Source organism: Pezoporus wallicus, unplaced genomic scaffold (genome assembly GCF_028554395.1).
Source record: "Pezoporus wallicus isolate ANWC-B61680 ecotype Strahan unplaced genomic scaffold, APGP_CSIRO_Pwel_v1 contig_3486, whole genome shotgun sequence".
Taxonomy (NCBI): domain Eukaryota; kingdom Metazoa; phylum Chordata; class Aves; order Psittaciformes; family Psittacidae; genus Pezoporus; species Pezoporus wallicus.
The window spans coordinates 7054866-7075725 of record NW_026642292.1 but is presented as its reverse complement, the minus strand read 5'-3'; the positions used below and the strand labels follow the sequence as shown (position 1 = coordinate 7075725).

Sequence of the window (20860 nt, the reverse complement as noted above, 5' to 3'; positions counted from 1 at the left end):
GCTGCTGCTTGTTGCAAGTGCTGCTGGAGAAGTCTTGTGTTAGTGTTGCTGCTTGAAAACACAGTAATCATGAAAGCCTCCTTTCTATATAAACAAGTACAAAGTTCAAGGACAGGTGGGGTGTTCAGCACAACTAAAGCATTACTCCCATTCAAAGGTGCAAGAACATTATCCATATGGGTGGGGCAAACGGGTCCCAGTCCTGCCTGCTCCTGTGCTTCCTAGCTAGGAGCTCTGCAATTCAAATGATAAGCAAGAAGAAACAGCAAGAAAGGGATGAAAGACAGTATCTAGAGGCATGCCAGCTTCAAAATCTGCCCTAACCCACCACGCCCCTTATGCCTTTTCAGTATGGCACATACTCAAAGGTTTGCTAGTTAGCCCCTTAAGAAGACAGTATTCTTCTGTATAGTTTCCCCTCCTTTGTCAGCTCCATTCTACCCCTGCTTAGGGACTGCCATCACATAGTTCTTCCTGCTGCCACCCACATCGACATTTGAGCCCTTGAACTACATACATTCCCACACGCTCACATTTCCAGTAGCTCAGTGCAAAGACCCTTAACCTGGAGCTACAACAGAGCCCTCACACTTCACCTGGAATGGAAAGACAGCTACACAGAGGCCAGCATGCCCTGCAGCAGAAACTTAACCTACATTTGACGAAGAAAACTGTCGAGGTAGCTGCTGAACACTTGGACAAAAGGTAACCAGAGAGTCACAAGATTTTGTTATCATCCCAGGCACAGAGGAAGTATGTTCTCCAGGCTCCTACCTCCCAAGTTTAATTATTTCTGACAGTTCCTCAAAGCACATGTAACAAATTCTTCCCAGTACTATTAAAAGCATAAAGATGAGAATTTTTTCAGACAGAGCCCTGCTCGAAGTGTTAAAACAATATCAGCCTATAAAGAGGAAACATTACTTACTAATAAAAAAACCCCAAGGGGAGGGGTTTTTTGGAAGCATGCCCAGAAGAAAAAAAAGGGAAGGGTCCACTGTTAACACTGCACTGGCAACAAAGACTAAGCATGATATCTAAATATCAAGTAGCAAAAGCTCTTTATGCTTCCCTAAAGCTGTAAACGTACTGAAGAAACAGAAAAAGCATATGAACTAGCTCTATGATCATAGATCTGACCATAAATTTCTTCTTAAAATGTGTCACTGTAAGGAAAAAGGACATGAGAAAGAAAAGTATTTTCTTCATATACATATATTCATTTAACGCTCTTAACTGCATTACTAAGCATTAATACTTGATTTAAATTATCCATGCCAGCAAACTCAATATAAGCTAATCTTCCACTCTGTATAAATGAAAGTTTCCATTTTTGAGATCTTAATAGGCCAAAAATCCAAATATGACAATTTCTTATCAAACCTACCTGTGCGCAGATCTACCAGGAATACCAGTGTAAAGAAGCCAAATACCCTGAAAGTTATTCCCCATGTGCCACAGAAATGAGCAATATAGAGAGAAGCAGTTACTATACAGTATTTATTCTAAGCAGCAGTTATAACACATGCTGAGTTAATGAATAGTGTATATATACAGAGAATGATCATAACATACAAAACTTACATTGTATTTACAAAATTTTGAATCCCCAATGATGCAACCGCCTGACAGAGTGGAAGAATACTGCTTTCAAATGCATGCTGTGAACTGTATTCCCTTCATTAACTTTGCACAAAGTTTAGAAGTTCTCCAATGAAATGTACACTTAGGAGATCGTACTTAAAAAAGGCTAATATGCCTGCATTTCTAACACAGTCTTATAGCAGGTGCAGGGTTTTTTTCCCCCGCTGCTTTTGCACATTAGCAGTGGCTGGCTAGAACATTGAAGAAGTGAAAAACTTCATCTTTATCCATTACTGCCACTTCAGTTGAGCATTCAGTACACAGTACTGGATGATACACTTCCTCCTCTTCTTGATTTGACTGTAGAGAGGTAGTTTCTTTGTTGTGCTTCATTTTCTTATTTCTTTTCTTTGACTTCTTCCTGTATTTCAGAATTTCCTCTTTATTAACAACGCAGTTCATCACAAACATGGCTCTGTATTGTGTTTTGTAAGATTCATGTCTATAGAGAAGGGGAGAAAATGCAAGTCATACCATTGGTAAAACTCTGCTTCCAAGAAATCTGTTATCGTCACTGGAAATGGGATTAAATACAGCAAGTACCATGTCAAAGAGCTGAACACCGAATAAACACGAAATTTTATAAACAAACGTTAACAACTACAAAAAACATTAAAAAAATGGAATTGCAACCATTTGTCCCGTTTTTAAAGCATTTTAAAAAACACACTGGTTATTGATGAAATAAACACCCCGGAGTACAATGGTTGATACAATTCAGAATACCACAGAATTATGCATTGCTATGTGTAGCTGACAGTAGGCAAAAGATCATGAAGGTGTGAGTGCAAATGACTCAACTACTGGCACCAATATCCTAAAATGTCTTGCAAGCCTGAGATTCCTTATTTATAAATAATAAGCATTGACACACCACACTTAAAATAGCATGTCTATAATGAAATATAAAACACAGTTTCAGCTGTCATCAGTGTAACAACTGTAACTGGAGTATGTAGCAAAATTCAGGGCTGCAGTTCAATTCAATTCAACACCACATCCCTCGGGCTGCAGTTTTACAGCAGCCTAAGCCCACATAACAGGTGGCTGCAGAAATCCTGTCTCGACTTTGGCTGGCTTTACTGCTTGTATAAGGCTGGGTTGAGTTATTTCAGTTTATTAGACCCACAAAAGGCCAGTCTGACACCAAAACCATATGGTTTTCTGCCAGCTTAGCAAACTGAAATACTTAACTGTAGAACAGGGTCAAGCAGTACCTAAAGCCAGCAAAGGGGAGAGAAACAGCACTCAGTACTTTGATGATTTTAGGCTTCTGTGAATTTCATCCTCAATCACCAAAAATACTCAGTAAATGAGAGGCATTTACTCCTCATCGCACATTTGTTTCTCATTTTCTCCCAGTGCAGGAGTCCCCTCCTTAGCACACGTTCACAGTACTAACTAGTTTTGCAGTGCAGCCAGATACTGGAGAGCTGCAAAACACACTGAAGAATCTCACCTAAATGCTTACCAAGCATTTTAAAATATAACTATACTCAAAACCACAACTGCTGAGACTGAAACCAAGCTAGAATACACTATCTTGATTTTGCTTAGTCCTCCCCTAAACAAGGCACTTTTACACAAAAATAACCTGGAATAATTTCACACATCTAAATAGCAAGGCAACATACTAAAAAAAAAAACAACAAACAAAACAACTCAGCCTCAACTGCCTGTTTAGTCTTCATGATTTTTTTTTAATAGTTTACATTCTCCACTATGCTGAAGTTCTTCCCTGTTCTTCCTCATCTCCATGTTGCAGGTTGAACTGCAATTCTTACAAAATAGCATTCATCCCTAAATGTGATTCACATGTATGTACCTTCTCTTTATTAGTGCCACCTTGTAATACAGAATTGATAAAATCAATTTATCAAATTAAGTACCCTAAAAATACTACCAGCCAAAAAAAAAGACATTTCAAAAAGACCCTCTGTTATTCATTAATTACCTCTGGCAGTCCAGGCATAAGGTTGTCATGCAAGCAGGGCAATTCAAAACAGCATCACTGTTTGGAACAGCTGTAGGTTTCTGCTGCTGCTGCGGCACCCTTTGATTACGGTACCTAGCAATTCAGGCAAGGAGGAAGTAGAGACAACAAATGACACCACATGCTCTTGCTGTCAGGCATATCAGTTCAACTGTCAAGCCTTTTTTATGTTAAAATACATCAATTAATACTCGTCTCCTTCTGGACACCTTTGTCAGTAACTCAAAGCACATGAATATATAAACCAGAGAAAAACTATACCAGTCTTTTCATTTACTTTGTAGGAAGGATTTCATTTGGTGAGACAAATACATCCAGCACAAGAATTTGTGCCTAATGACCCTCTCCTCCAACAAGGTGGGTATCTCAAGTGCAGGGAACATATACTAATATTATCCTTTTCATAAGATTTATGTGGAGAATTTTACTTTTCCTGCAACAATCATTTTCTACTTCACCCTTCAAAACCCCTCAGTAAAGCAGCTTTGTGCTGTTCCTATTTTATCTGAACATTTTGTAGCTTGCTAAAAATCAAAAGTTTTCCAAAACTAAAACCAAAAGTTTTCTAAAACTAAAACCAATTAGCAGGAACAGAGATTAATTCAGCAAAGTACCTCACAACCTTTTCATCCACTGCACAGTTGTTTAGATGAGATCTGTTGACAAATCTGGCTTGCAGAACTAGGAAGTCTCGAGTTTTAAAAAAGTGCAACTTTTGACATTGCGTAATTTTGAAGACTTGACTTCCATTGCATACATATAAAAATTTTACAGGCTTTTAAGTTTCACCTGCTATAAACTCTAAATAAAAATATTTTCACTGAATGGACTTGACAGCATGAGCTTTTTCTCCATATTAACCATTTTCATTTACATTTTCAGCTTATGTTAAGCATCCTACAATTCAAATATTTATTCTGGTCTCTTACCCCCTCCTCTGTGAGTCTACCCACTCTTGGTCTCTACTGTCTTCCTCTGGGTCGTACAGCAGTTCATCATTGGAAAGAATCTGACGTTGCTGATGTTTTCTGGTTTTCCGGATGTCCTGTGTAACTGGAAAGATTTGTGCATGTTACATCCCTCAGACATATGACGATTCTCTACTTAAGTAATCAAAATACCAGTTTTTCTTTTTTCATACTCGCAATAAATCTAAGGGTCTAGCTCATTCTCCTCACCCCAAAGCATTAACACACCTTACATACACTGGGATGCATACATGCATCATAAAGTTGCAGGAGGCACACTGAGATGATACAGGCTAGTAATTCTCCCCAAAAGGCCACCTTTGGGAACAGCCCCTTAATGCCTCAAGAGGACTGTACATCATCCGAGAGTGCTACTGTAAAGATGTCCTCCTCTCTCCTCTCCTCAGTCATTTACCTGTTTTATCTTCATCCTCTGAATCAGAATCGAAGTAAATGTCATCATAGTATTTTGAAGTGGCAGCAGGTCTAGCCTGCCCAGAACTGGAGGATGTACCTGTGAAATTAGAGAAGTGGTAAGAACAACCCAACAAAAGGACAGCAAGTATACAGCCCAGAACCAACCTTCATTTTTAAGTTACTCTATCTAGAAGTACTCTGCTTTATCTGGTTATATTAAGTAATAGCTCTCCCAGTTTACTCCCACATCCTGATCATCCACATTGCTTATGTCATTTCATTTACAGGTGCTCTCTCGGAGCAAAGCTGCTCACTCTGAGATGAACCTCAGGTAGAGCTCAAAGGAAAGTTTCTCCTGAGGTACACTCCTTCAGACATTGAGGACACCACATAAAATATGCCTGCCTTTGCCCCATATAACCAATGCAGTCCCAGACACTCCACAGATCTTCAGTCATGTGGAAGAAATACAGCTGTGGCACATTGTTTCACAGACATTTTCCATTGATTAAAAGAGAAGGGCTTAGAGTTGCTAGGATCCTGGCCTGAGTGCCTTGCTTAAGTACTTAAAGTCAAGGGTGGACGAATCAGAATCTAAATGCTGTACAAACATTCTTCATAATTTTAAGTTCTAGATAACAGTCATCTTTCTAAAGCACATGTGCAAACTTCAGGCATTTTATGATGACTTAATATTATTTTGGCTAGAAAAGGCAAGTGTAAAATAAATCATCTGAATGGATATTATATATTGCATTATCAGAGAATTTCTGGCTGCCCTATCCCTGGCAGTGTTCAAGGACAGGCTGGCTGGGGCTTTGAGCAACCTGGTCTAGTGGAAGGTGTCCTCGCCCACTGCAAGAGGTTGGAATTAGATGGTCTTTAAGGTTCCTTTCATCCCAAACCATTCTAGGAAACATTCAATTCACTGAAATGGCACCTGGTGAATATCTTCTGCAGACACAATCAGCCATTTTAAGGCTTTTCTGTAGGCTTCATATAGCACTTAGCTGCCACCACCCCCTCAACCCCACCCTTCAGCTACAAGAATTAACTTCACGCCTTAAGTGCGCCCACCTTAAACAGACACCACTCAACTGACAATTTCACGTGCAAGTGGATGTTAAGCATGATTTACCCATTTCTGGCAATTGCCATTTGCCTTCCATAGTCCTCATGGTGGTGTTCAGTTCCGCTTCCATCTCCTTTTGGAACTCATCGTCACTGGAGGACTCGCTCTCCCCAGTGAGGCACTCCCGTATCAGCTTCCGCTTCTGGTCAGGAGTGCCGTGTAAGAGCACATCCACCTCATCCTCTGAGCTACAGATATGTAAGGGTTACACACCAAATTATTACAAACAGCTTACAACACCGAGTCACACAGAGAACGAACACCTGAACTGTGTGCCTGCACTGGGAAGCGCCATGTGTTTATAAGAAATATATTATTACAATATTCTATTACTAGTTTTGATGCAAAAGAGCTTCAGGCTGCGGCCTGCCAGGCTGCCTCTGAGGCTCCGGTCAGCGCGGTCCCGCGTCGGAGCAGAGAGCTGTTTACACACTGAAGGTTGCACGGTTACAGGTGTAAACACACCGGGTTCAGGGAAGACAACCGCGGCGGGATCGTTGCGGTGATCGATCCTGCCGCGACCCACGGGCGGCCCCACCGCGCACCGCAGCGCTCGGGCCTGCCACCCCGCCGGGCCCGCGGCCGCTCCCCACACCCCCGCCAGGAGACTCCAGGCGACAGCGGGGAGCGAAAGAAAGCGGGGGGCGGCCCACACCTGCTGAGCGCTCGCTCCTCGTCGCTGGGCTCCTCCACCAGGTACGGGTCATCCTCCTCCCGCAGGCAGCTCATGGCGGCAACCACTACCAGCTCACCGCTGAAGCCAGGCCCGGCCCGGCCCCTTCCGGGGCCTCTGCCACCTTCCGGCGGCCCAGCTCCGCCCGCACCGGCATCGTCCCGCGGGTCGGCCGCAGCGGCTACCAGCCAGCCACGGAGCTAGCCGGGCTGCTCCTCCCGGCCCAGGGGGGCGCTTCCTTTTGGAGCTGCACAGCCCCGGGCCGCGTTTTAAGTCCGTTTCTCCAGTTACAGAGGCGGGGTTTAAGAGACACACCCGATACCAAGAGGCTTGAAAAAGATTTAATGAGCCAGTCACACTGAACAACGAGGACTAATCTAAAAACTGTTCCCACATCCTAATTAAAATATTTACAATTTTGTTAACTGTATGTACATTGTAATCTTTGTCCCTTATATAGTCTATTTATAGATGAGTTCCTTAGGAATTATATCTGTTATATTTGGAAGATGAACAGCACAGTATTAGTGTAGTAGCAACTGCTGGAAAACATTATATATAGCAGGTGAGTTGTTAATAGCTGTTGGGCACTGGTAATCAAAGTCTGAGGCTATGCGTACACAACTCGACGCACAAGGCAAACAGCATGTTCAGCTAAGAAATGTCTCTGCCTCTGAAACTCTCCGATGCGCAAGGCAGCAGGGTAATAAGCGTACTACACTGTGCAGTTCACCCTGTTCAGGAAAAAAAGCAACACAACCCCAAACCACACACCTCTGTGCGGGAGTACAGGGAGTCTGTAATCACAGAGACATTGACTTACACAGATCTGCACCTCCAAACATCCCATTCACCCAAAATTCTGCTGCTCCATAGAAGGTCTACAAACCCATATGAAGCAGGAATACCACTGTGAAGAGCAATTCATTAAGTAAAGCCTAATTTTACAACATCCTGAAATTACACTGCAGAACAGCACCTCTTGGAAAAGTTTCATGGTTCAACTAAGAGAGACAAAGCAATACAACAGATAAAAACCAGATTGATAGCTTTAAGTCCAGTTAGCAGAATGAGATCTTTTCCAGGCACTCGTTTACTGGATACCTTCACTTCTGTTCTGAAGCAAAGCTCCTTACCTGTACCAAAGTGCGGCAGTATTACCTTTCATCAATATCTTAACCCATTTTCTGAACTCCTTTCTGCTACTTTATTTCCCCTTTCTGGAAAGAAACCCAAGAAGTTCTCTGAAAAGCCAAAGAAATTCTGCGAAAGAAATTACAGTCAGCCACCAAGCTCGAAACAATTTTAAGTACACTGGATAGGAAAGTCACAGACAAACAGATAAACCTGAGAATGCAAGTGAGAAATTACTGGGCGAGTAGTGCCAGACCAATCCAATACTTGCTCAATGGTTTTACAGGGTGAACAGAGAAAAAGCTAATTAAATTAATCTGATTTACTAGAAAATATTAAGCTTACAGATGATACAATGTCTGCATAATTTTAGAAAAATCATTGATTTCATGGTTTATTTTACAATAATTGGATTAGTCTACAAGTTAAGGCAAACATACTAACGCATTTGCTTTTCTTTTTAAATCATAGTTACAAAGGTTACACAAAGTTCTCCAAAATTTCTAAGAAATGTTCACAATTGAAAAAAAGATTAAGTTTCTTGATATCAGTACATGGAAAAAAAAACAACAAACAAACTAAGACAGTGTATACAATGCCATTATAGTAACAATATTCAAATATCTAATGGTAATATTTAGGCCATTTGAACAATGTGTTTCAAATGGTTAACTTCAGAAAGTACTTACAAAGGTAAATAAGATTGGCAGCTGTATCATAGTATTCATAACATGAACATAATTATATTGGCTGTTTTCACAAAAAAACGAGCATTTGGTTTCTGAACAATGAAAGCATATAATGATTAAATAAACATGAATATGTATGTATAACAAGTATGCTGTTGCTTCATATAGTCTGGAGCTACTTTCAGGTGTTTGTTTTAATTCTTCTGAAAGGAGGAGCTTGCTTTATATGCACTTTGTCAAATGTTTCTCCAAGGAACTGTAAGTGCCTATTTAAAGTCATGAAAACAAAATCCAGAGGAGGGCAGCCCTTGTCAGTGGGAGGACGGAGCGTAGCTTATGTGTCACCATTTAACACAGCAAGGCAGCTCTGCAGCAGCTGTAAGTTACCCTGTAAAAATAAAGGAAAACATGACCACAGTTCCCTACTTTTTTTACACTTGTGACAAAAGAAGATGGTTTTCAAATAGCAATGACACCACTAAAGGAGAACTGATGGGCATTAAGCTTATGTAGAGATATTTGTGCAGGGAACTTTTATCTTAAACAGTTTTTGGAACATAGAAGCATTGTGCCTTGGAATTAAATGGAGCCAATTTAAGATTCAAAAATAAGCATTTCCATGTTTCTTCCTGAAGATCTAGTCTGATCACAAAAACTAGTAACTACGGAACACTCTGAGCAATAAAGTTCAAAGTTACAAAATCTTCATGTTTTACATAGTATTGCCATTACTCTGTTACTTGAATATTATTCCCAAAGCGGAAGTCTTCATATGAATTCACCAAGAAGCATTAACCAATTCACAGCACTCTGGATCTCCTCACTAGGAGAGGATCCATCTAAGCTCATAGGTCTGTTCAAGACAAGGACTTGTTTAAAGACAGACTGATCTACGTGCTCAGCCAGGTGATTTAGCCAAAGTTGAGTTTAGCCATTAGAGCCAAGGCTCCCGAAGCGATTATCACAACATTAACTAAGCTTTATCACTAAGGCCAAGCTCTGCCCCTTTTTTTCAGACACCTGTAGGTCAATTTTTAACCTTATTTAAAGCATTCTGATTCTACCATAAAAACATACAGGCTGACTTCAGATTTATGAATGAATTTACAGAACTGACGCGTAAAAAGATACCCTTGTTGATTAAGCATATGTGATTGACAAGTAAGCCAGGATTTATTTTCCAGGAAACAATCAACTACCCACCCCACCCCCCCCAACCCAAAACCAAATCAACCAGACAAAAAAACCTGCCAAAAAAAAAAAAAAAAAGCACACACCCCCACCCCGGTATTCACATTGTTTCATGCATTCATTTATGCTTAGATAACTTTATGAAATAGCTGTATCAGACTGGTTCCCAAATCTGAAAGCTCTATGTAAGCAACAGTGCTGGGCTGTTGACAGCATGAAGAGTAATCCCTATCAGGTTCAGATAAAATGCAGGAACAAAACAGTCTGAATGAACAGTACAGCTATGATAACAGCCCAGTTATGTACACAGGAGAAACGGCTTCCTTCTAAAAAGTCTTTGGATCTGAAACTTCAAACAGACAAAAGCATGTCATTAAACAGTATCAGTAGCTGTGATTTGCAAGGCCTTGATAAACAGTCTACGCAAGTACTAAAGAATTTGTCATTCTTACTTTTTCAGCTGAAAGCATTCCAAATGACCTGTGGTACTGAAGGACACTTGTCCCTCAGCCCGAAAGGTAAGAAATAGTAATTCAATTCCCCATTAAGGTTCCTATAATCCAGATTAAGCAATTAACTAAATTAAAGGCTTCAAAGCAGAAGATTCCCAGTTGTGCCTACTGAATCCTTTTTGGTCTTATCCAGAAGACATCAGTTTCAGTTATGGTTTCAACAGCTTCTGAGAGATGAACAAGTTCCATGTATGTGAAATGCATGGGGACTTGGTGGCCCATCTTTGTTGTGTAGAGGATGCATAAATCTAAGGCCTCTGTTACTGAAGCTGATTACTGGCTGTAATGAATAAAAAGGAATACTTCAGTCTGAAGTCTTCAGTCTTCAAATGAAATACCTCAGTCTGAAGTACACCTGTGGACTACGCACAAGTTATCTATAACAAAAGCATGACAGTGATCTTTTGGCCACCTCTTTATAGCTCAGCAGCAGCAGGAAGTATATTTGCAGTTCACAGACCACTACATAGCACCCTGAAGAAAAGACAGTACCAGGACATCCTTTACACAGCAGTAATTTCTAGACTCAACCAGCCAGTCTACTGGAATTTTCCAAACAGGCACATCATTCCTCTTGATTAGACCAAATGAACAAAGTTCACAAGAACAGCCTTCTTTAAATTAAAATAAATCAAGGAAAATAGAGGCTGTGAGCTATTACACTTTCTGGCTGCAGAATCTGATATTCTTGACTTACATCACATAGCTCGAGAAAGTCCTACCAATTCAGACTCAGAACAACCTTTCTTGCCAACTCAGTCTCCTACGCTCTACATATTACAGTTACTGGCAAAACCATTGTGACAGAAACATTCTTTGCTAGAAAGAAAGAATTACTGACAAAGCATACAACCAAATCCCTTGGCATTGGATTTTGCTTACTCTATTCTTCTGTCAGTTCCAAACAGACATCTGTTGCAAGTATAGCACAACTAATTCTTTTTCCAAAAAAAACCCACAAAGGCAAGAGCACATATACTAATATTTGTGGAAAGAGAATTTTTTATTTGAGGGAACTGGCTATTTTACTCAGTTCCAATTCATATGTCAAAAGATTCTAAAAGTATAGCCATGGCTACAAATGCTTTTAAGTATATGATTATAGCCTTAGCAGTTTCACCAACTATCAAACCTCCCTTCTTGAGCATGAAGTCCAACACAGGATTTCCACAAAATCCATTTAAAATACTGAATAGGTTTAAATGCAGCTTTTGCACTAAATATCAAAACACTTAATCATGTCTTACATTAGCTACAGCTGCAGGAAGCCACAAAGAAACACAGAGCTAGTAAAACAGAAGCTAAACACTACCTAGGGGGATAATCAGACAGATCAGCCATAGAAAAAGAAACATCGATCTGTTTAGTACAGGTCAGAGACCAAGCAGAACCTGAAGCTGCAGTCTGACAGCTATTTTAAGTAAATCTAGGGTACATGCTGCTGCTAAGAAGGCAGCCGTCTTTTAATCCCAGACCCTCCCAGCCAAAACTGTGTGTTCTGACACAAGGGATGCTGTGAAAACAAAGCTGAAAGTAAAGCTCAGAAAAAAACAGAGCAACTTTTAGCTCCATCTTACAACACAGCTGCAAACATAATAGTGCCAGCATAAGTGAAAGGAACAGAGTTATGCATCATCATCATCCTTCCTGGCAGCAGTCTGCACTTGCATCAACTTAAAGCAATGTCAACCCACAGTCTAGCTTTTTCAAAAGGCTGGAGCTGCAATCGGGAAAGGACAAGAAGATATTAGCAAGTATTTTATAAGGAAGTGTTATAAACGTAACTAGGCAGAGAGTGTGTGCTTAGTATTTGGATATACAGTGTCCTTGATTTACTAACACAGTTTGATTTCCCTATCACCTTCCAGTCTTTTACAGCCATACAGCCAGACACAGCTCAGGGTATGCAAGCTGTGTCTCTGAACCTTCTGCCAATACTCTGGTCATTCTGAGTTTTTTGGTGCAGCTATCTCCATTTTGGGATTTATGTTCTTTCTGCACAGAGCAAATAACTTTTAACAGTAAATCATGTAGCAGCCTTCGCTGTGATTTGAGTTCTTCCCAAAGACAGCCTCTCAGGTGAGTTCCAGCACCCACTGGTGCATCAGATTTGACCTCCATGCTTTCTGTGCTAGGCAACTCCAAGTCCAGAAGCTAGACTGCTTCAGAGACAGATGCCTCTGCATGACATCTAGTCTGGAGGTACTTGTTCCAGCAAAAAAAAAAAAAAAAAAAAAACAACAAAACACCACAATAGAAGACTTGAAGTGAAAACCTGCAGCAGTGTTATCTGTTGCCCCCAGCCCCTGCTCACCAGTTAGAATTTTTGCTGGAAAGCGCACTTACACCTGAGTAACAGATAATGCTGCAAAGCCTGGGAGTGCTGTGCTTCACATGCCGTTGAAAAGACAAGCACTTCCCAGTTTGGGGTTGCTAAATTTCACCTGCCTCCTGTAGCTGCATAAGCATGAAGACAGGGACTGCCACAGCATCAAGCAAAGTCTTTTGTCCAGAACCTTAAAAGCAGGGAGCTTTTAATTTGACTGCCTTAATTTATTACCTACATGAAAAAGCAGCTTTCTTTTTGCTTCTACCAGCCCTCTTTTGACTCTACTGCAAGAGTAACTGGGTGTCTACAAACACCCCAGCTTAGCCCAGCCAAAACCAGGGTCACTTGTCTTCTTTTCAGAGGGAGCACTATTCATGATTTGCACTGCAACAACTATAAAAACATCCTCTCTGGGACAAGGAGAAACGTTCATATTCCCCTAACACTGTTCTTCACACATCAGGGCACAATGCTACCTCAAAATAACCCACGAGTCTTTTCATATCTTCTCTGTTCCTTTCACGGAACTACCTCAGAAAGTCTCCGTCAAACCATTTTATCCTTCAATACTCTGTACTGAATAATAAAAACCCATCCGTAAGACTGTGCTCAAATACACTGGTTATAGTGTTAATAATAAAATTTCCCATTATATAAAATTGAAAAATATGATCTATTGCACTTGTAAATTCTGTAATAATCCAACTCAGAATCTGCAGAAACAAAAGCACAGCAACCAAAGTGATCTACCTGTAGTAGCTTGCCTTGAATAAATATGAAACACAGGCTTGGAAAACAGAACTTTCAAACTTAGTGAGAAACAAAATATCTTTTCATTCAACATTTGTTAACATTTCAAAAAGCATCACTTTTAGTCCAAATCCTTTAAATACTCAAAACCGTCTAGTGAATCTTACAGCGCTCCATAACAAAGTAGGTGAAAAGGTTCAGTAAAAAGAAAAAGTTCACCTTCAAAACCAGGACTACAGTTCAAAACTTCTAATATAGCCTTATATACTCCTTGTTAGTAAATTTACTAACAGTTGCAGACTGAGACAGGACAGACTATCTAAAGACCTCCATCTTAAACATGGATTGTGGTGACAAATGAAGAATGGCTAAAAAAAAGTTCAAGCTCTTCCAGGTAAACTAAGGACATCAGGAAGCATGCATCAAGGAAGTTAAAAGCTACAGAAACTAATCATTTTCCCTCTGCCTTCCACAGTTATTGGCTGTCAAAATTCAAGAGAATATTGCTACAAGATTTTGACTTGTACAGAAATTTAATACAGTGATTCTTTAAGGATAATTTAGAAGATAGAGACATTGTTAAAACATTCTCCTTGAGGGCACACAGGAACTTCAGCAAGGGTCAGTTACAAGAGATGATGAAGAGTCAGTAACTGAAGTAAGACCTAAGTGGTGTGGATTCGTTCCCTTATTAAAGCATGACACAGCAAATCAATAAAAACTGTTGCAAGTATGACTGTTAGGACTATTAATTTCACTAAAACACGTAACTGGTACCTTCGTGACCAGACACGGGGATTTCTGGAAGACTCAGGGCTGGATAAAGAACTGTTACACACAGAGAAGTAGGAAGGCTGAACAGTGCCAAGTATTACGAGAAGTTTTAAAACGGTAGGGGAAATACAGCTGAATTTCTGATATAGCACATTATTCCTTTCTCAGGGTTTAAAGTATTCCAAACCTTATTATTACCCGCAAAACATCCCATCAAGCTGACCTTATACTTACAAAGATAAAAAAATGTCCCCCAAAGAACCCTTTATATAGTGCATTAATTTTACAAACAATGGGTTTGGCAGAACGAAGAATGACACTGCCAACACTGCTGAAAGGAGTGGGAAGCAGTAACAAATTAACTCAGCAACACTAGACACTCTTACCTAGTCCTTTTAACAGATACATTCTGAGTTAATTCAAAGCCTGGTAGTCAACACACTTTCAGATTTGTGATAATAATGAGAAATGCTAAAAAACTTCCTTTTTAAAAGAAAGCCGCCTCCTGGTATAAGACTGTCAAAGTAACAGACTGTTGTACTTGTCTATGAAACCAGAGCAGTTAACCCCATTTAGCCAAAACCAGTAATTTCATATGGATTAGAAGAATCAAATATATTGTGAAATTTAAGGACAGTACATGCCCCTTAAGTTTTTTCCTGCAAAAATTTATTTTACTGAAAAGGCTATCTGCAACATTCCTCTTTTGTTAGCATTTTATAGTTTAAAGGCAAAAAGGTTTAAAAACCAGAGTAACACTGATCTGACTTCAGGTATTTCCTGTGTGATCTCAATACTTAATAGTTAGGCTATCCTATGCACCAAGTCCCCAACATCTGGATAACAGCAGAAACCACTTCTTATCTCACAGTAAAATGGGCAAGATGGGGTTTTAAAAATAGGCGGGTATTCAAACTTTGCCTCTATAAGTATCAAAACAGCTAGAGAAACATAAAACTGAAACCAAAACTGTCTTCAAGGAGATGAGTCTTCCAAAGGCACCTCAAGCACACCAGTCCCTCTGAGATATTTCACCTACGTACTTCCCCACCACCCCCCTTATTCAAGAATACTCCTCCACCTTTCTGGATGGTGCCTAACTTTGAATTCCTCTTCCTGAAAGTGAAGTGCATATCACACAATAAATGTAATCATTTTGGTTATCCAAGCATTTAATATTTAAAATCAATTTAAGTACTGGCCAAAAAAGATCACAATTACCTTAGCATGCTTTAATTCCAGTTCTGCTAGTTCCACCAGATTTTTTCTGAATGCTGCAACTCTTCTTGTCTTAAAGTCTATCAGTTCTGTAGAAAATAAAAATGTATTCATTAACAGTATTGTGCTAGTGCCCTGAACTGCTGACAGACTTTCTTCAGGATGGATAAATAAAGGGTGAGAGAAACAACAGGGGAAAAAACCAAGCTAAAGATATTGCTATATTGTTGGATGAAAGCAAATCATCGTTGCAGTTCCTCATCTCCAGCTAACCTTTTGTGGACACAAAGCTCTTTTGACAGAAGACTGTAATGTGGGTGCTTTTAAACATTTCATTCTCTTATTCCATGTGCATTGTTCTTCCAAGGCTTTATGTAAAAGTCTTTAGGGAAGACACTAAGCTAAAATTAGCACGTATGCCTTATGCATACACTTTTGTGGTTAACAGGATCACTCATTCTCCACTGTCTCATTTATAGGAATCATTAGTCAGACTTACAGGGTCAAACACCACTTAAATGATAAAAACAGAACAGCATGGTGTTTAAGCCTTTAACAAACCTGCCACAATTAATGAGCTAGATGACCACTAATTCAAAACAATTTCAACCTAAAAAAAAGAAAAGAATAAGTTCTCAGGAAAAGGGCAACACGTAAATAAGGTTCCTTTTCTCTAGAGCCACTGTAAATCTGCAACTTCAGTGAAATCTCATTTCATGTCTCTCCCTTTTTTATCATGTAGTAGCATTTTATCATGTATGTAGTATCATCTCTGTGACAGACTGCTGCCTTCGCAGTAGAATGCATAAAACCAAAACGGGAATTTCAACCATACATTAAAAGATGAGGTTTGCCATTACTGCTAGCAATTACCATTTTGTATCCTATCCCATGCATAAATACTACAAAAATAAATTAAAAAAGTGGTTAATAAATAATCTACACCTAGACTTTGCTCTGCCTAATGGTGCTATGAGGAGCCAAAGGAAAGCATTATTTCACCTTCCTAAAATAAGCAAATACTGACTGAAAGATAATAGCTCTGCTTAGGAAACAGAACAACAATTTATTCTCACTAACCATATTCTAAAATCTGTTAATTTTCAACTAGTGACATACAATCAAAGACCACCGAGTACCTTGCTTTGCAGATTCAGAAATTTTCTCAAATTTCTGACAGCATATTTGCTGAGTAGTTTCAGCTTGCAGTACATCTTTATTTTTTGCCCTTGCTTTATCCAATGCCTTATTAGCATTTTCATAATCCACTAGTGACCTAGATCTTCTATATAAGAGATCCTACAAAAAAAAAAGCACATAAAGGTTATATAGAGTTTACAAGAATCTACCCAAGGATTTTTAGTATATACTGAATATATATATATATGAAAATACCAGATTAATTTTAGTCTTTCTTGCTGTATTTCAGCTCCTAGTGAATTACCTGCATTCACTTTATTTTATCCTGCAAGTCACAGCAATGTCCATACCAAATGAGACATGCAACATTGTTTGGTCTACATCTTGCCTGACAGAGGCTAGCAACAGATGGCTTAGATGATACCCCAAAGAGCCTAAGAAAGGCCAATCACGGGAAATTTCACAGCTTCTTAGATTAGAAACCAACTACATTTAGATTATGTATTTGAAATATACACAGGGCCCAAGAAATAGCAGTAGCATTTTTTGTGCAACAGTTACTGCTGTGATCTTCCAACTACACAAATTTTCTGTCAAATGCTTCCTAATTCTGTCATATTACTCAATTACCTTACATCAAATAGCATTAAGAATCAAATTTTATGTAGGTACAGAATATCAATTTTGGCCCATGTGTTTTTGTATCAGCACTTGCACATCATCTGGAACATCCACTTTTAATATTAAAAAAAAAAATAAATTGCTTACAGTCTACAAGCAGCAAACACATGAAAAATTCACCAACAGCTCTTCCATTGTTTTTAATTATACTGCACAATTTGGCATTGATAAGTGGATCACACAGTTCCAAGTGGTCCCACAGTCAGCAAATGCATTGTTACTCCTTATATACAACACAGATCCAGGTTTTACACTTGAGGGATAAATTGCAGGCTAGTGGTGGTAGCATTTTAACCTACCTACTGTGTATTTCTCAGGATGATCCCTTATCTCTACCCCCTCCCCCTTTTTTTTTTTTTTAAGTAAATACTATTGCACTGAACAAAAGCCCATAAATTCACCTTAGCGGCTTGAGATTCCCTTAGGTAGTATTTCAGAAGATCAGAAAGTTTAAGGTCTTCATCAGCAGATACCCGGGCCTCTATTTTCTGGAAAAACAACAAGTAAAAGCATCAATTTAAAAACATCCAGACCTTGGGTATTCACCTGTATGATGTAAATAATCTGTCATGTATTATTGTATATTTTATGTTTATCTTTTTCAAAAACCAAGATGATGCATTTGTGACAGAGTACTTAAAAAAATGCATCATGAGAGGCAGTATTATGATTTTGTATTAAAATGTAAGCAAAAAACAACCATACAAGCAGTAATTGACAACTGGCTATTTTAATGAATGCTTTCCTCCAAATTTCAACTGTACATATCAAATACTAGAAAGACAGCAGAGAAACAAAAACCTTACCTAGTACAAAGAGTTGCACAAGAAGTTGTGTTGTTTTTGAGATCAAAGGAAAACAAATTTTTAAGGCACCTTTGCAGACTAGTTGTGTAACTGTGTGTATTAAGTTCATTGGTCTCTTGGACCATTTATTTGCTTTTATTTGAAACACATTTCTATGAATTTAGAAACAGAGTCTGCAAGTACATTTTTAATCAAAAAGGCAACATTTTAGGTCAAAGCAAATAATTCTGTTAACTTCATTTTCTTTAAAGTATGTACTTATACAGGTACAATTGCTTGTGTGTAGGAAATGCACACATTTCTTTATTTGAAAGTCTTCCTGATACATGGCATGCATCTCCTGCTCTACTAAGCCAAGCAAATAAGGCAAAATAAATAAGATATTTGAAAATCTAGTTAGGAGCATCAGCAATAGTATTTATGAGTCAAAAAACTGCAGAAACAGATCTTAGCTCCAGAAAAAAAAGCAGCATGACTACCATTTTTTGATTAAGGATTACATTCCTGATTTTCTTTTTGTTCCATAGCAAGTTCTGTGATAACTCAGTAACAAGTTTTGAAACCAATAACAAGTATTGAAGCATTTTAAAGGAACAGCAGCTTTACTAGTGTATTACATATAAGACAGGAAGACTGTTTAGAAAGTGCAGTAGTCTGAAGAGTCCTAAAGACCAATCATCTTACAAAATGTATGACTGAAATCTTATGCTTTTTCACTCCCTACCACACACTGCTTAAATGCTTCATATAGAAGCATCCATAAGACATCCACATATTAACGTCTAGTTGACACAAGATGTCCTGCCACTTGCAGGACATACACAAAAAATTTATCTAAAAAGGTTTCACAGTACATACCCTTGTTTTGTCAAATAACTCTGATACCTTCAGAAAAAACCTGCATAAAGGAAACAGCTTATATTACAACATTAATTTCAACAGCCTAATTACTTTCTAGAACTCAAAATATAACCTGCATCTGGCAATAAAGTCTGTAAAGGCACTGCTCAGAATTGTAATTCACAGAACTCAGAGAACATAATGGTTTCAAATTGTAGTGCTTCAAACATCTGGGAATTGTACAACTAAGAAAAGGGACAAAAAGCATAAGGGATGGATGTTTTTTACCAAAGAATAATTGCACAGCTCCTCAGGGATTCTTTATGCTTTTGCAAATGAAACCCCAACCACCACCACACTGGTTAATGGTCCTATGCTATTATCAAGTGTCCTTCACTTAGATTTGAACGTGCTTTTCTGCATGCAGGAAACATGACGCACACCCAACTTGGAATTCAGGGAGGCTGAGCAACAATGTGGCACATCGTTATCACAGGAGACAATACAAGGGTTCAGTGTGACAGCAGACTCAATTACAGTCAAATCATACTGTTTCAATACAAGTCAGACACAATTCCTAACAGACCCCATCAAATCTCAGTACTGCCATCAAAGTAATTGGTATGTAAGCTATCACCAGATCTGGAACTGTATCATGGTAATTCAGGTAAATTACTGAAAATAAGTTAGACACCTTTCATACCAATCTCCTGTCATCACACTGACTCTACTAAAAATATACATTCACAAGCATCAGCATCTTTAAGCTAGTGAACCAAATTTTACTTTCAGATAAATGTTCAAAGTTCATACTCGGGTAAACCACTGAGAGATAAAAGGACGAACATCTGTACATAGAGACCCTCTTCTATTTTTAGAGTTCTACTGATCTGTGTAGATCCCTTTCTTTTCCAAGAAAGTTGCAGTAAAGTTGCCAGAACAGCAAAACTATTTTTCAAGATGTTGGTGCAGGAAACACCCACAAAAGTCAGTGTACTCAGCCCAAGATCTGTTCTTGCTGCACATGTCGAAGCACTTAAAACGTTTAGGAAAAAAAAAAAATCTGGTGAGTTGTTGTTTTTTTTTTTTCTTGTTCTATGAGGACTTTTCCATCTCATCTGTGTTATTTTCTACAAACTGCAAAAACCAGCATTTTTTTCCAGACAAAGAGTAAAGCAAAAATATTAAAGCAGCCTTCACAGAAAAAAAATACTAGAGAAGAAAATCTCTTCATGTGATATAACCATAATAAATTCTAGTTTTCTCATAACAAGAGAACTACTGATCCCAGCAGGCCACCATTTAGACTGCTACTTAGCAAATTCCCCCATAAGTTATTAACAATATCTTACTTGCATATATCTGTGGAGTCCTGTGTTCCTAATGCGTATAATGAAGAACCAATTCTATTATAGTCATCCGCCACATCTAGAAAAACAAGTAAGCACTAGTTTTACTATTTCATTCCTCCTCTCTCTGAAAATTTTGAAGTTGCTCTCTTTCTTCAGGCAGAGATATTTTCCTAAAAGGAACATGCTATAACACAAGAGCAGAAGTAAAATTCCAATCATGTCATTTATTATGAAGAATAACTTCACACAACAAACATGGCGCCCCCATTGAATAGTGAAGTCTGTAATTTATTTAGGAGTATTTAATACAACTAGTACCTCCTGGGTAAATTTATGTGCAACTTAGTTAGGTTTTATTTTGGTGGAAGATGGACAAACTCATTGGCTAAAGTCTGAATTTAAATCTGAATCTGAAGTCTAAAACTATTCAAAAAAATAATCACTGTCCAACAATAATGAAGAGTAAGTCTGTGTGCTTGAGAGCAGTAAACTGAATACAGATTCCTAACTACCACAATACAGTGCTGTATGCACAACACTTTCTAGTGCATACCTCATTTCCAGGAAACCCTTACCTCATGAAAAAGTGATCACTGTTTGAAATAACATTAAAGCAT

The 20860-nt window shown here is 38.7% G+C and overlaps 2 protein-coding genes across 2 annotated transcripts in view; both read right to left on the bottom strand.

Moving 5' to 3' along the window:
* Window positions 1-1779: 1779 nt before the first annotated feature.
* EAPP (E2F associated phosphoprotein) lies at window positions 1780-6952 on the bottom strand. Its single transcript, XM_057428572.1, has 6 exons — window positions 6810-6952; window positions 6161-6342; window positions 5021-5119; window positions 4567-4690; window positions 3599-3712; window positions 1780-2086 (listed from the first exon to the last, which is right to left on the bottom strand). The coding sequence occupies exons 1-6, from the start codon at window positions 6881-6883 to the stop codon at window positions 1822-1824; spliced, it is 858 nt and encodes a 285-aa protein (XP_057284555.1). The 5' UTR covers window positions 6884-6952; the 3' UTR covers window positions 1780-1821.
* Window positions 6953-7152: 200 nt separating this feature from the next.
* SNX6 (sorting nexin 6) overlaps window positions 7153-20860 on the bottom strand; it is a 28819-nt gene continuing 15111 nt past the window's right edge. The window contains exons 9-14 of the mRNA XM_057428488.1: window positions 20244-20319; window positions 18910-18949; window positions 17647-17733; window positions 16564-16723; window positions 15428-15513; window positions 7153-9038 (exon numbers count right to left, since the gene is read on the bottom strand). Coding sequence (XP_057284471.1) covers window positions 8985-9038; window positions 15428-15513; window positions 16564-16723; window positions 17647-17733; window positions 18910-18949; window positions 20244-20319 — 503 coding nt within the window. The 3' untranslated portion in view covers window positions 7153-8984. The remainder of the gene's footprint in view (window positions 9039-15427; window positions 15514-16563; window positions 16724-17646; window positions 17734-18909; window positions 18950-20243; window positions 20320-20860) is intronic.

Excerpts from the sequence above, each read along its gene's own strand:
- EAPP (XM_057428572.1), bottom strand. The coding sequence starts at position 6,883 with ATGAGCTGCCTGCGGGAGGAGGATGACCCGTACCTGGTGGAGGAGCCC. Across the intron at positions 6,343-6,809 it reads GAGGAGCGAGCGCTCAGCAG|CTCAGAGGATGAGGTGGATG; the intron begins GTGTGGGCCGCC and ends ACATATCTGTAG. Across the intron at positions 3,713-4,566 it reads GTAGACTCACAGAGGAGGGG|GTACCGTAATCAAAGGGTGC; the intron begins GTAAGAGACCAG and ends CTGAATTGCTAG.